Below are 16,237 nucleotides of genomic sequence, written 5' to 3'. Positions count from 1 at the left end.
TGACCACAAGACAAGTGTATACAAGGAGAGCCCAGCATCACAATAGGATGTAGAGTTTGAGGAGCCATCGCAGATTGATGAGGAGGAGGATGCTTTAGATCTAGTCACACGGCTAATTGTTGTTCCCTTTTCGGCTCTTGATCTTCAAGAGACTAATAGTTCCAGTGGCGATGAGTTTCAACTTCCAACCTCCAAGGGATGATCATTGATCATTGATTTGGCATTTTGATTTGGACTCTTGGAGACTTGTAGTTTTTGTTTGCATTATATACTTATTTTGATATCATGATTCATGGCACATGATACTTATTGTAATCATCTTTATGTCATGACTCATATGATCATTGATTACTATTAGATAGTAGAATCTAGATACTCATACTATTGGTCTAAAGACTGATATACAGACTAACATTTATTATTTGTTGATGTTCAATAATTAATGTTCATAGTTTGTTTGTCATTTGATCATGAATCATAATGTTCTAGTTGAAAAATTCAATGCAATGTTCAATGTTTAAGTTTTTTACATCTTTGTATCTTATATTGTATAATTGTAGTACATCTTTTCATAACTAGCATTTTAAGTACCATATGTATAGTATATACACCCCTGCTCCCCCCACCAGCCCCCCTCTCCCCATCCCCCACCACCGTCTCCCCACCATCCCCAATCAAGACCCCTCTATCCCCCCATCTCAAAAATTTGTCCCCCCGTCTCCCAAGGCGGTGTAACTATGCATTACTTCCTATCAGGAGTTTGTGGATCGCCTAATTGAGAGATTTGATAGGAAGGATCCATAAGTATACTTACACGAGTTGGCTCAGCTGAAGCAATCCGGTGGATTAGAGAGTTACATCAGTGACTTCTAGAGGCTTTCAATCATGATTAATGATATTTTGGAGCCCAGACGAGTGATGTTATTTATGTTAGGATTGATTGTGCGACTTCGTGGATGGGTGATATCATTGGACCCATCTTCTTTACAGGTAGCGATGAGAAAGGCACAGGACTTGGAGTCATCTTCTCGAAGCAAGGTTCCTTGGAAATCTTTTGTTCCTCCCCTCGATGATGTGTAGTCCCCACCAGTTGTTGAGGACAAAGGCAAGTTAGTGGGGAGATCTAATGATACTTCTAGAGCAGATTTGAGGAGGCGACAGCTCTACTATTGGTGCAAGGGGTCTTTCTCTAAAGGTCATACTTGCACATTGAGGCCAATGAGGGCAACGAACCATGGCATGTGGGCCTACACTGATGTGATTAAGGAGTCGGGACAGCAGTATGAGGATGACGATAAAGATGATCATACTCATTATAGAGATTTTACTGTAATGAGTGTTTATAGTTTGGTATTTGACTCACATGTCCAAGATTTGCATCTGGGGCAAAGTTGGTCTATGCTTAAGCTAGATTGTCTACAGGATGATTGGGTGGATACAATGAAGGAGAGTGTGCTAAGATCTCTTATGGATTTATTTACTGATGATGTTCTTACTTTTACATCATCGGCGCAGGTGTTCGATGTTATGCTGCAAGTCATGTTATTGGTTCTGATGATGGTACTGGCATGCAGTTCGGTCAGTGATGACAGGGATATCACTTGTTTCTTATGGGATCGAAGTGGAGGTTTTAGTGTGATGTTGGATTACTTGAGGGCAAGCAATCTCAAGGAGGGACAATTGTAATGTCCTCATTTTTGGCGAGTATGTCTAGTTGATAGAGTTAGCTCATCATAGAAACCTTTGTGAGCTAACAGGGTGATTTGGGGGTCCCAATTTTGGACTTACTAATTTTAGTAAGTCTATTTTTCCCAATTGTCATTTTTAGTAGTGCAGTGGGTGGCTCTAGCAATTGGTTGTCACCTAAAGTGGATATGGTCATTGATTGCATGAGCTCGATTTATCAATTAATTATTAAAATTGCATTGTTATAATTAAATTTTATTATTATTATAATAATGATACTAAGAGATAATGATTGAAAGAGTTGTTTTGGAAAGTTCATAAGCTGAGTTCATTTGGGAAACTTTCACAGTTTCTAAAGACGAGTTCCTTTAGGAAACTTTTGATTATAAATATGAGCTCATTTCATTGGAAAAAGCACGCTTGAATTGCTTTTGTTGCCTTTGTGGCTTTTCAGAGGTTCTGATTTTCAAATCCCTTGCTGAGGTATAAGGGTTTGATCTGAGGTTTTTCTCTATTGCTGTAGTATGGTGGAAATTAGTTTCTTGCGAATTTTGAGATTTTCATGCTGGCTTCTCGAACCGTATTTCCTGTAGCTGAGAAGCAAAGTGTTGCTAAAGATTTTGGTAATGGGAGTCTGGAAATCGAGCATCATTCCTACTGTATCTTTGTGTCTAAGCAGTGAGTTTGCTGAGAATTATCGACTGAGGCAGAGGGAATTATTTGGGGTTAGAATTGTTACCTGTGTTTGATTAGAGGGGACAAATTGAAGCATTTGTGACTGCCGTTACCTGACCTGGCAGCAATTCGGCAAATACCAGACACGGCTTGCATTCTCTGGCATCTATGTGACACATAGGGCTAGTAATAAGCTATTGCAGGGGCCAGAAATATTTCCAGAACAAGCCGCGTGATTTATATTAACCTGCGGCTTGTTCTTTCCTACCCGCGAACTGATACGGGAAGGCTGCATTCTGGATCACAGTCACTCATTGTACACCCTGCATCAATTTCCAGAAGCAGCTTGCAAACTACATATCATGCCATGCGTCTAATGTGCAAGGAAAGTGATTGGAAATTCTGAGGGTTGCTCACATTTGGGAATTCCAGTCAAGAAAATTCACATTAACAGGTTCCAGTTTTATTCAATGCAATTTTCTATTTGCAAATAAACATCATATAAATGCATTGTGGATACTGGTCCACGATTGATTGATTCTGAAATATCAGCAGTATTCAAATAAATTTCATTTATATTACAGTCTGGATAGGCAATAAATGAATTCAGAGATTTAGTCAAAATGTATAACAATTCATTCATGCAAACACATAAAGATCTGATTTGGTGAGCAGTTGGTTACATTCCTTATTAGTGTGCTCAAGTCTTTAGCATTATATACTGTGATAGCTAGCGTTGCTTGCCAAATGTTTGTTAAAATGACAACCTTCTGATTGGGTAAGGAAGTGGACGTTGGCAAAATTAATTCGTTTAGTTACAACCGGGACAAGGGTTATTACAGTAATCTTGATATTTTTTATTTTAAAATTCATTTCTGTAGTGCATATGATATTTCTTCGAATTATTTACGAAGGATACTTGTCATTAACATGCTATTGCATGTAAGATCCACACTTTCAAAAAATACACCCTGCCAGAAATATCTTTCCAACATTAAAAATTCAGCATAAGTAGAGAAACAATGTCATCCACATAATGCAAAATGCATTTCATGACATGTTTGAATGAAGTATCAGTATATCATATTAAAGTGATTACTCTATAATATTGGAAAGCTATGCAAAGTGTCCCAAGCATTTGAATTTAACGGTAAAAATACAAATGGACAGGCAAAAGTTTTATTTTGTATTTCACTGCCTTAAGAAAAACATAGCATAGTAAGCAGAAGAGATTTTAGAAGATAGCAGACTAACCCCCTCAACATGTGGAGGCTCATCAGTGGGCTTGTATATTCCAGCACTACTTATGTACAGAAACTGTCCTGTACTGGTCCCTTTTGCCCAGTCTGCCACAGGCCTATATCCAAATGTCAGTTGTAAATAAAAAAACTGCAATTATTTTTGCTGTTCCGTCTCCAAAATCTATCAGACATACACTGAAGATGTTTCATATAATTTTCATAATAATTGAACTTGACTAAAAAAGATTTTTTTGGAAAGAAAGATGAACAAGACTAAAGCAGACAAGAGACAAGCAATAAGAATGGTTATCTTTGTCATTACAGGTCGACAAAACTCATCAAATGTATTACTAATGAGTTGCAGAGATTGAGAACCTTATAAGGTACCCTTCTCCTTAATTTTTGAAAGGACACGAGGATTCTTGGAATAGACTGAAACTATGTATGGTACTGCTACATTTATATTTATTTTCACTTGTTATTACTTTCTAGTGTCTAAAACAAGAAAAAGTTTTGATGGGGATGCACAATCAACAATTTATGTAGATAGGGAAGAATTTCCTTATATTGTAGGGCCAGAAATCAAATGGACTTTGCTTTTATTCAATGAAAATCTAAAGTCCATAAAAAAACCATGATAATAATTAAAGATTTTCTTGATGTGTTTTATATAAACAAGTTCACATGCAATTCTGTTCTTTGGTGGTTTCATTTGTCTTTGTATTTTGATGCTGGTTGGAAAAGGGACACAACTACCTATACTCCAGCTAACAAGGTTCTTGTCATGTCCCCATTTTGGAGGCAATTTGATTTAATTAATTTAATTAATTAGGTTGTCCAAAATAATGAATATTTTATGAAGATGACTAATTAATTATTTTAATTAAATAAATAAGTGGTATTAAATTAATTATTTATAAAGTTATCAAATAAATAAATATTAAAAGATAACTTTATATTTAATTAATTTAATAAAGTGACTTGAATTATAAAATATTTTATAAAGTCACTTAATAGATAAAATAAAATAATGTTCTAAAAGCTTCTGGAGAAAGTGGAGAAAAAGAATAAATAGGCACCCGGGGCTTCATTCTAATCATCCAGATTTGTTGTTGTTGATGTTGATGTTTGTTGATGTGCATTGTGGAGCCTAGGGTTTCTGCAATAGCCACAACTGGCCATTGAGAACGAAAACTCTCAATTGGTATGCAATTTTGAGGGTGTGAAATATCACTTGAATTATTGCAGTTGGGAGGAAGATACTTCAGTCTTCTATTTGTGCTACATTGAGAAAAAATATTTGAGTACAAAAAGCGGGACAAAAAAGCAGTTCGAAAAAGCAGGCCGAAAAAGCAGTTCGAAAAAAGCAAGGCAAAAAAGCAGTCCGAAAAAAAGCAAGTCAAAAAAGCAAAACCGAAAAAGCAGGTCCAGAAAAGCAAACCGGAAAAAAAAAAGCAATCTGAAAAACAAATTCGAAAAAGCAAAGAAAAATTATTACAGCCATCTACAATCAGGGGCGGCAGCTAGAGAGGCACAACTTGGGCACTTGAGGACGTTATTTTCTATTCAGTGGTATTGCAATACATCTATTCACTAAGGTGACTTCATATGCCAGGTCTGATGTGTATTTTCATAGTTGCCTTTCACTATAGAGTGCTGTTGTAATTGTCATTTCGTATCAGACCTATCATTCATTAATAGATATATCATTCATTTTTACATTCCTCACAATGGTATCAGCAATCCATGGCTTTAGTTGTATTTAATCATGCATGTGATTAGCGTACTGCTGTAGGGGAGTATTGAAGTTAGATATTTAGTGTTGCATTAGTTTTCATTGGCAGCTGTAGGTGCATATTACTTTACCAGCAATCATCATATTTTGATATCTTTGTAAATGCCAAGAGTCTTGGCTAACTTAGTATGAATATTGTATTGGATACTCATTCTCAATCAACGAGATACAATTGCTGGTCATTAATAGTTGTCCTTGAGCGTTAATATATCATTTTTTTAATCAGCTAGTTAGCTTGCATACCAACTGTTTGTTAAAATACCAGTTGGCTGTAGGTGATCATTTTCATGATTAGAACTCATATATGCATTCACTATTGCCAAAATTAGTTGCATATTTATGTTAGGACATTGTTTAGACAATTTGGAGTCTTTGCAAGCATTCTCTTTGAGGCAAATCCAAACAAGAATCACTGCAGCAATTTGAAGAGTTATATCAGTCATATGACCCCTTGTATGCAAAGTGTTTGACAAAATTCTTCGAGCCTTCAATCAGCATTTTAAGGTCGGAATTGAGCAGAATTATTACAGTGGTATCAGAGCTCGCTTGCAAAGTGTTTGACGAAATGTCAAACAACTGAAGTATAAAGATTTTTTGTGTTTGAAGAAGTTATAACCTATTGGGGTTATTACAATTCTAACCCTAAGTAGTAATTACCAATTAGTAATACTAAGTAAAAACAATTAATAATGAGAAGTGGGTGCATTATGACAGAGCCCTAACTTTTGGCAAAAAATTAAGGCCTCCGTTCGTGAAATAATGTTGGAGACTTTATGAACTGTGGTCATTTGCATCTCAGATACTCAATTGATATTGTTGGAAAGAGGATAATAGTTACAACTGCAATATGTGCTAAAATGGTATACAAATGTTCAAACACTAGAGATATGGAGGAAAAATGAAAATATATGTATATAGAAATACGTATTTTTAAAGAACCTCTCAAGGATCTTCAAACACGTTACCAGCAGCAACAAGACAGATATTTCATAGATTTTGAATGAAGAACATCAGATAGATGCAGAAATTATTTGAGCAGCTGTACAGTCATATGTATGGAAGACTGAAGTCCTCTCTCTCAAGTCAAAGATCTTTGTTGGCACCTATGAAAATGTTGTGAAGGTATCATCTTGAAGTATGAAAGATAAGTGTTCCCACAAGAAGAATAACATTCAGATTTATGTATATATCTCTTTCAAATATAAAGTTCTCAATAGCAGATCTGAGTGTTTTTCAGCACAATTTAAAGCAAGAGGATTTAGGCTCAGCTGTTACATAACAAACAGCAACCTGGGCATACACAATGGCATGAATACATATGGCAGTAATATAATGATATATATGCAGCATCAGAAATTCATCCCATGAAGCGTAACATCACATCAGATGTTGAGGAAGAATATTAAGTCAATTACACTGGAAATTGTCAGAAGAAAAAGTGACTGGAGTGAGTAGTTATTAGAAAATTATAGAAACCATCAGAAGTCGAGCGTTAATATTCACAGGATTTTATGACTATTAATGATACCTGTGCAACCAAAGGACTCAGAGCAGCACATTTCTAAAATAGTTTCAGATATTGGGAATGAACAGAGCCCCAAAAGGCTTCTTATGGTCGGGGGAAAAATATTCGATCTTCTTGTGAACTACATCCCTCCTGGAGTAGCTTTGAGAGATTGATGCTTGAATTGATGGAACTGGACTCAGAATTAAAACATGAAGTCTGCCACTGAGCTGCTTATTTTGAACATGGGATGCATCTTGGACAGAAAGTGATATTTCACATAAAAGCATTTTTGCAAAATTCATGAACATATACAAGATAACAATAATTGAATATCACATGTTATCCATTATAAAATTTATAAACTGGAAACCACGATACAAGCAATTTCCACAATGGTGCCGACAGAGGAGTATCTGTAGTTGAAGATTATCAAATCCAGGATATGAATGAGTCAAGGAAATGGAAGTCAAAAACGATATGTTTGGTATTGCTATTGAAAGCTTTTTTTAAATTCTTATCAGAGTGGTAAACACAATCAGACTTGGAACCCGCTAAATGCTTCATAACAAGAAGGAATAAAACACTTTGATTAGCGGGAGATATGCTAAGTTTACCAAACAAACATTAAAATATCCTTTCTCGTAAGTGGATGAATCATCACCAAAATCTCTGTATTATCTTCTGGAAACAAGCGGCAGCCTGCAGGAACACTTTTGGAGAATGTTCAATGATGATAACCTCCCAATTATGGATTTTTGTACCAACTAATACCAACCATTATTTGATGATCAATGTCTAATGTTCTTGCGTTTTTAACAGGTTTAAGGATTACATGTGGACTTGGAGAATGGATCTGCGAGTACAATCTCATCATTTTTGAAGAACAAAGCCACTGAAGTGAACCGAACATGTGTGCGGGAGGAGAAAGGCTTGGCGCATTCATGAATGGTCTCCAAGAAAGTTTGGATGGAAACTTACTATGGAAACGGAGAGTCAAACAAGCCAGAATATTAGTAGAGACCGGAGATATTCTCTATTTTGCATTCACGGTGGATTGCTTATGGATTTTGACAAGGAAATGCTTCAAGAAGTGATAGAGATTCGAACTTGAGAAATCACTGAATATATGACTTGATAGATTTGGTGATGCGAGTGCCACGCAAACGAAGGATGGGAAGGTGTGAGCTGCAGAATATTGAGGCATAATACATCCCCGAGGCCATATGTTTATCTATAACAATGACCGATGAATGCCTCGGTCTATTATTTAACAAAGCCATGTTTTATCGCTCAAAATTTAATTATCTCCTGAACATAGTAGTTGCACAGTGATATTTTTTTTTAATTAGTCATGAAGAGACACGATGGTTGGGTGACAGCCGGATAACTCTTTGTTCATCTATAAATATGAGATGTAAAATAGAACAGAGGAATACAATTCAGATTCATATACACTTCCTAAAAAATTTGCATACTATATACACACATGATACTGTTGATATATTAAATTTTCATTGGTAAAGAAATGAAATTTTGAACTAAGCTCGTGGATACTGTATCATTGAGTTAAACTTTTATTATGCTATTGTGGAATCGAATTGTAGTGCATCAATCATCAGTAATGAGTGTCTTCGTTGCATTACCGTTTCTAGCATAACCTTATTTATTTGCATTAGAGCCTAAATATTATTAAGTTGTGTCCTCTATAATTATTTTTAGATTCTATAAATGATTTATATGATAAATAAGTGGATAAAGTCAATTATAGCATTTCAAACTTGATTATCGCAGATATTGTGAAATATTTAATTGTTTATGAATCTGTGTTTGGTTTGTCTCCTAACCATAGGAGTCAAAGTGCATTTTAGACTAGTTTAAAATTGCGTCTATATATTTGATCCATCATGTCTTGATTGCTAAATTGTTTATGATTAAGATGCACAGAACTTTATAAAGTTGTACGTAATAACCTACAATATTGACTCTATTTGTCCCTTTAAATTATGGCGCTGGTCTTTATATTATTCATGGTTCATAATCCATACGCTGGCAATTATTTCATACGTTTCCTTTGAAGAATCAATATATTCATTTCTTGTAATAATCTATAATAATTATTCTTTATTTAAAACACTCTCACATTTATATAATTATTTACTTTTATTCTTAATTCATAATTTTCCAAGTTTAAAGTTTTTTATAATCCTTGCCATTTGGGAAACTTTCATTACATCATATTCAAATCGGTCCGTTATAATTATCTTGGATTTAAGTAATTTGTTTAGGATTAGGTATACCCACCTTGGCCTTGCAGAGCCAGAAGTGCAGAAGACTCAAATCAAATTGATCGATCTTGTCAAGTTGCCCTTAACCAATTGGATATCCTAGCATCAAGTTGGCAAGACTCGTAGGGTTCCAACCTGCAGTTTTGGGAATCAACACATTATTCTGCAATGGTTCTGCTATTTACATCATATTCCATTTTCGGTTGCTTATTCACATTGGTCTTCCATTACTTTAATTAAAAACAAGATTGCACAGGGACAGGGGTACTTGGGTACTTCATGTACAGGTACAAGTAAGGGTGTTTTTCAAATTGGACAGGCGTCTTTGGGAGCGTCAATTTTTTTTAATATAATTTAATATTTTATAGAAAATCTGAAAATATGAGGTATAACTTATGACAATGAGTTTTCCGAACAAGAACAGTGATAAAGTTTGCAAATGTAATGTATTGTTTTCAATTCCAGATTCGCTAACATATGCTAAATGTTCAGATGCATAATAGAGAAAGAAAACTTTAAACATGAACAAGAAGATCATAAATCACATGACAGCGACATATTGCTAATGGTAGACTTCTGACTTGCACAGTGAAAAGTTTACTGTTAATCAATATTGTATCAAAGTTTCAAACTAATTACATATTGAATTAAGCTAGATAAACAAGTTGATGCAAACAAAACTCTGAACCAAAAATCAGAAATCTTAATCAAGGCCCTTAGCTATGATGCTCTCCACTGAGTACCATTAGGTACTTGGGTACGTTGACCAGTACCCGGTACGCATCCGAGAGGTATGGGTACGAGTACCATGCAACTATGCAGTTTAAAAGTTTAAAAATACTGAATAAACATAAAGTTGTGACACGCGAAAATTTTATATACACATAAAGTTGTAAGCGATAAGTTGAAGGTGCTAATTTGGGGTTTTTTTAGATTTTAATAATGAAATCTCCAGTTTGGCATTTAGTGACACACAAAAGTTAATTCACAGAAAGATAATCATATTGCTTAAACATGCATCATATATATATAGATGAATATGCAAAGAAACTATATCTTTGTTGTGTCAGTAGTAAATCACAAGATAGGTGATCACTAAGAGTTAATGATGACTTTACCAGATGAATATCCCCGGTGGTTTACATGTAATAATATACAACTGTCAACCGTAAGGAGAAAGATTAAGCAATTGCATAGTGGCTAGGATGCAATCAGCAAATGAATCACACCAATTGGGAGCAATTGCTCACCACCCAACTAATAGTTCATTTTTGTTCCATAACACTTTCCAAAAGTATCCCATCAAATTAAATAACTTTCTTAAGGTACAAGCTACTTGAGAGGAGTGCTTATATACAAAAACAAAAACCTTTAAAAAGCATTAACAACAAAAGGGAGGGACATTAGACAACCTTCACCTTGGCATGTTATTTTTCAAAATCATTACATATCTTTGAGAATGTCTACAATAGGGATGTTTAAACTACAAGGTGTTTGCAATTTGGGTGCTTGCAAAGAGGAGTGTTATCCCAACTAACTCATAACTTAACATAATCAGGTTCACATCTATCTCAAGGTCTAATCAGACTTTATTTATCAATTCAAACCTTCGTGACCACACCTAGTTATTAAGTTGAAACGCATCTCTAGGACACTCAACAATTAACATTTTCACTCTATTTATGGGGAATTTGAAAGTTGGTTTTTGTTTTTTTGTAATAAATGACCTTTAGCAAAAAAAATAGTGGAATGCTCCTCAAGGACATATATGCACACTATTTATCAAACTTCCAATAACAGGTCAAAACAAATTAGAAAAAGCAGAAGTTGATAGAAACTATAATGGTCACAAACTAGCTACATGGTTGCGGTAATTGTGTTGATGGGCATTTTGTGACACTTCTCAACACAAAATAAAATATTAGGTACTCTATCCTCTCTTGAACAAGAAAATCTCAAATGTTAAACAATATGACAATGTGTGATCAAATGAGGCAACCCCAAGGTTTGTACTGTGAACTAGCCACTTCATGTTGGATATAAGTCAATTAAATTTGATGTGATATTACTAGTATAACACAAAGCGACTTGCGTAATTGTTCCTGGACTCATTCAAATCTTTTACTTCAAAGCATGTGCGATGTCCCCTTTTTGGGACATTAGGAAATTTCAAGTCCACTTCATTATATAATTTAAAATTGACTTATTAGGAACTAGAATGCAATTTATTAAAAATTTAAAAGAGTCATTTTAATTGAAAGGGGAAAAAGGTGACAAAAGGGGAAGAAGACGAAAAACAGAAAAGGGAAATAAGAGAGTAACAGCATGATGCATTAAAAGAAGGAATGGAGACTCATTTGGTATACTTGGATTCAGTTTAAATTTTCAATTTTCTCTTGGAGAAACTTGGAAGCTTTCATTTACAGAACCTGAGGATGGAAACCTTCACGCTTCTTGGTAGATTGCACGCAAACCCAATTCATTATTTGTGGTGAATCCACAATGGAGTTTATTACGAAGTAATTGGAAAATATTGGCTTGTTATTAACAGAGAATGGAACAATGTTTCCTTAGGAAATGATTGTAAAGAATAGAAACATTCTATTCTAGTTGAAAGAAAGCTAAAAAAGCTACAGTTAACTAAAGCTAACTAAATATATACAATAGATTACCATTAACTAATAATAGACGATTATCTATTATCGTAATACCCTCCCTTAATGGTTAATCTATCTATAACACCAAGCTGTCCTCTGAATTTGACAAACTTATCAGGACCAAAACACTTGGTGAGAATGTCTGCAATCTGATATGTGGTAAGAACATACTGCAAATCTATTGTCCCGTCTTCAACCATTGAGAACATGGAAATAACTCATGATCTTTAATTTACAAATAATTGTTTATGGCCCAATACTATTTCAAAAGATCTTAATTTAAGCTCAAAATGTTACCCAAATTGGGGCCCTCCCCCTACCCAACTTGCTAGCTGAACCTTACTAAACTTACTTACCTACCAACACCCTCCTCTAATTCATTGTACTATTTAATCATTCGTAGGTGGGTCCAACCATCCATGGGGTAGGGTTGGGCTTCTCTAATGCCAAGCTTATTCTGCACTCACTCAATGGAATCAAAAGTTATTTGTTAATTCAATCAAACAATTTCATTTGTTTCTTACTTTTCTTTACCTTAATTGAATTCAATTTTTTGATAAAAGTGATGTCCCTAGTCCAAGTGGAATAACATTCTTTTTTCCACATGTCTCTAGAGTTTTGATAAATAGAAATATCTCTTAAAAAGAGATATAGAAATGTAATAGTTTGAAAAATGAATCACACTCCTACATGTACATCAAGGGTCCATTGATGAAAATGAACTAAAGAAAGATTGAAAGCAATTCCTACCATTATAAATATAAGTGCAATCCAAATTCCTGGAGAGTTATACATTTGTGTATTTACAAGACAATTGGCTATTGTTGATTTTCAATCTCACATCCAAATCAACCATATTGCCAAGAAAGTAGATTCTTGTAGATACATAATACATTTTTTTCCTAGTAAAGAATATCCTAATCTGGAATAAGAAACATAAAAAATACCTATTAAACCAATAATGAGAATGCCAGTTAACCCATAGTTTAGGCCATCTGGTAGTCATTTATCCATGATTACACCCTATACATCCAATTGGGGGTCACCCATCACCGTGGTTTGGATTAGATTACTCAGTTGGGAGGGCACAAATGTGTTGGTAACATATGAATGCCTCTCCATCATTTATGCCACAAAGAAGGTAGCCTTTATGATGATGCAGGGGAATAATAGCGGGTCCATTAAAGCTCTCAACAAGGGTGCCTTTCTTAGGGTTTCCAACGCAGACCCCTTCAACTTCTTATTCACTGAGAAACTTTTCACAGGACAGTTCTTATAGAAATCAAGATGGGTTTTGTTATATTGTCGATGAAGAGGGCATGGCCCCTACTATTTGAAGGGCCAAGCTATGCATGCATGTGCAGGAAGGTAGATAGCTATTTGTGTGTAGGGATGGATGAGGTGCATAGTCAGAGTGGGAGGAATCTATAGTTGATCTTAGTTTTGGGAAGCAAGTTGGGAACAGATAATGATCCGGACCAACAAAAAAATGCATTTTCAATTAATACCTTTAAATCATTTTTATGAAAGAATTTTATTTGTTTCTCTTCTATGGAAGTTCCATTTTTTTCTAGAATACGTCCTGATTTTTGGCCAATTTCTTTTTCTAGTAATTGATTTCATTTCCAATTAGAAAAAGACAACATGGATCTATTTCATCTCTTTAACACTTCTTCATTGTTCTTGAAACTTCTTCATTATCCTTGGAATTCTTCCCTTTTGAATTGTTTGAAGTTGTCCTTGTCTTGATATTTGACCTTTTTGTGATAATTGGGACTTCTTTCTTGTTGATGTTTGGATTTCAAAAAGATTATGATAGCCTTTTTCAAAGGTAAAGCTTTACACTTCCTTGTGCAACTTGTTCTTTGAATTCCTTTCAAAATGGGAATCTCGCCTTATTCATTTCCTTCATCATCATCATGAATATCTTAATGTTGCCTTGAGCTTGAACTTACCTTGTAGCACCACCTTGTCCACTTTGAAGTGTCTTGATCTTGGATTCCTTGAGTCACTCCTCTTTATCCTTACTTGAACTCATCTTGCATCTTCTTTTGCTCACCTCTTTAAATGGTCATCCCCAACTCTAATCCTTGCATCATACCTGAAACAGAAAGAAAAATCTTCAATCAAAGTTATGCGCAAGTTAAGGAATTGAAAACATTTTCATGACAAATAATTTGTCAAAGAGATCTATGTTTTCATTTGAACTGCTTCTTCGGATTGGATGGAGTTCTTGAATGATATTTAGGAATTAAATTCCTTTTCTTTCAACCATGCTGAATTCACTCTGAAATTGACTTGATCTCCTAATTTAATTTTGCTTGCATCCGACTCAATTCAACTTGCTTTTCTGACTTTGGTTTATCCTTAGATCTGGATCTTCACCCTTAGTTGTGAATTAGTATTTGATTAATAAAGCTTGCACCTTAGAATTCCAATTTCTGATTTAATCCATCTCCATTCTTCTTGAAACTGCCTCTGAATCTGATTGGCTTTCATCGTGTTGATGATGAAGTTCACAACTGCTCTTTGGATTTTGCCTTAATTTTGATCTGATTTTGCCCTCGAAATCTGATTTTTGGATCCACATATTCTTGCCTTGAATCCCACCTTTACCTCTTCCTTGAATTATTTCTGAGTTTGAATGTGTTTAATCAATTTGAAAGGATCTCATATATATCCCGCCATTAGGATTTGCACCTATTCACCTTTGACAGCTGACCTCCTGGGTATTTACTGTTTGTTTTTCTTCTTGTTGAGGCCGACTTGCACTTTGAATTCCCCTTTTCCTTCTGGCGGGACTTTGACATTTAGGTAGAAATTTATCAATAAGGGTGGCTTTTAGACTGTTAGGTGGAAATACCTTTATGCCTTGGCTGCGATTTCAATATTGAACTGGAAATGTGATTTACTTGGGTGGAACTGGAAATTGATGTTGTTAAAGGATAATTAAGCATTTAGGTTGGCTGGCTCATTTTTTGCATTTTTGCCTGGTTGAAAGATATATTGTAGGCTCAAAAGCTCAAGTTCAAGACACAATTTCAAGCAAAATCTGCTTTAAATTGATCTGATCTGCTCTGAAATTTGTCCTTCTACGTCTAGTCTCATTTTTGCCTTGACTGATTGGAATCATGCTTGAAAGATAATGTTTCTCATCTTATATGGCAATGTAATTTTGAATTGTGATTTTGCTAATAGGGCCAACCTATTAAGGTGTTATGTTTGCATTTTGAAACTTGTATTTTCAAAGACCTGGGGTGGAATTTTGAGTTTAAGTTTGAAACGTATTCCTCTTGAGGCAAGATTTTAAAATTTAGGTGGATAAAGGCCAGTAGGTTTGAAGTTTTAGGTGGAAATCAAGAGAAGCTGAGCACAAATGCTACAGTTCGGTGGAAACCCCCTTGCTAGGTCAGCATAAATTAACAATTAAGGCGGAAATGCTCATGAAATGCTGGAGGGATATCTCTGTTTAGGTGGAAATAAAGAGATGGTGGGCACTTTGGAGCATCTTAGGTGGAAATTCCTCATAAGGGCTGGGCACATTTCCACGTTGTAGGTGCAAATTTGATTCTCCTTGGTTCATTTTAGAAATTTAGGTGGAAATATTGACACAAGTCGAGTGCATCCTCATGATTTAGGTGGAAATGCATGAAGGCCTTAGGCAGAAATCCACATTTTAGCTGAAGTGAACAAGTGTTGGGTGTGATTTGTAAGTGGAGCTGGAAATGTGAAGGATGGTGAGCATAAATTCATGACTTAGCTGGAAATTCCTCAAAGAAAGTGGGCACCCTTGAGCTGGAACTTACCAGCGAGATAGGTACATTGGAGAGGATGAGCTGGAAATGTTAAAGATCTTTTCATTTTTTACTTGAATTTCTTACATTTTTCAACTAAAGATCATTCAAGTTTTGAGTTCTTAATATTTTCCTCACCTAGCAAGACTTCGAATTTTCATTTCCTCTCAACATTTCCATTTGGCATTCTTCTTTTTTCCAATCATTACACCAACAATTTTCCACTTAACCATTTCACAATTTACTTTCTCAATACATTGCCTCAACAAAATTTTGACAACTTTGACAAGACTTCACAACATTTTGATAACTTTTATACTTGAGAATTTTACGGCTTTTTCCTCAATTTCCACCCTTGGAAGCATTTTACAACTTTCAACTTCACACTTATCTGGCAAATAATCATCATCTCAACTTATGCAAGGATTGAAAGGGGGCATGAACCTAGAGGCACATTTTGTAAAGGAAAACCTCCTCAAACACAAATTTTGCAGATGATATCAGATGATATTTAACCCTTGGGGAATTTAATCATTTCAAACCAGAACCTAGGAATCTTTGGCTTGACTCGCCGATTTCCTCAAGCACTAGGAAACT

The 16,237-nt window shown here is 35.0% G+C and overlaps 1 protein-coding gene across 2 annotated transcripts in view; it reads right to left on the bottom strand.

The window, feature by feature from the left end:
* Positions 1 to 16,237, bottom strand: part of CSP41A (chloroplast stem-loop binding protein of 41 kDa) — a 92,134-nt gene that overhangs the window by 64,495 nt on the left and 11,402 nt on the right. For both annotated transcript variants that reach the window (XM_089811836.1, XM_089811839.1), the window contains exon 3: positions 3,616 to 3,718. In XM_089811836.1, coding sequence (XP_089667962.1) covers positions 3,616 to 3,718 — 103 coding nt within the window. The remainder of the gene's footprint in view (positions 1 to 3,615; positions 3,719 to 16,237) is intronic.

Source organism: Cupressus sempervirens, chromosome 11 (genome assembly GCF_028749045.1).
Source record: "Cupressus sempervirens isolate cs-2001-9-10 chromosome 11, ASM2874904v1, whole genome shotgun sequence".
Classification (NCBI taxonomy): Eukaryota; Viridiplantae; Streptophyta; class Pinopsida; order Cupressales; family Cupressaceae; genus Cupressus; species Cupressus sempervirens.
The sequence above is the reverse complement of the archived record's forward strand: the minus strand, read 5'-3'. Positions and strand labels throughout refer to the sequence as shown.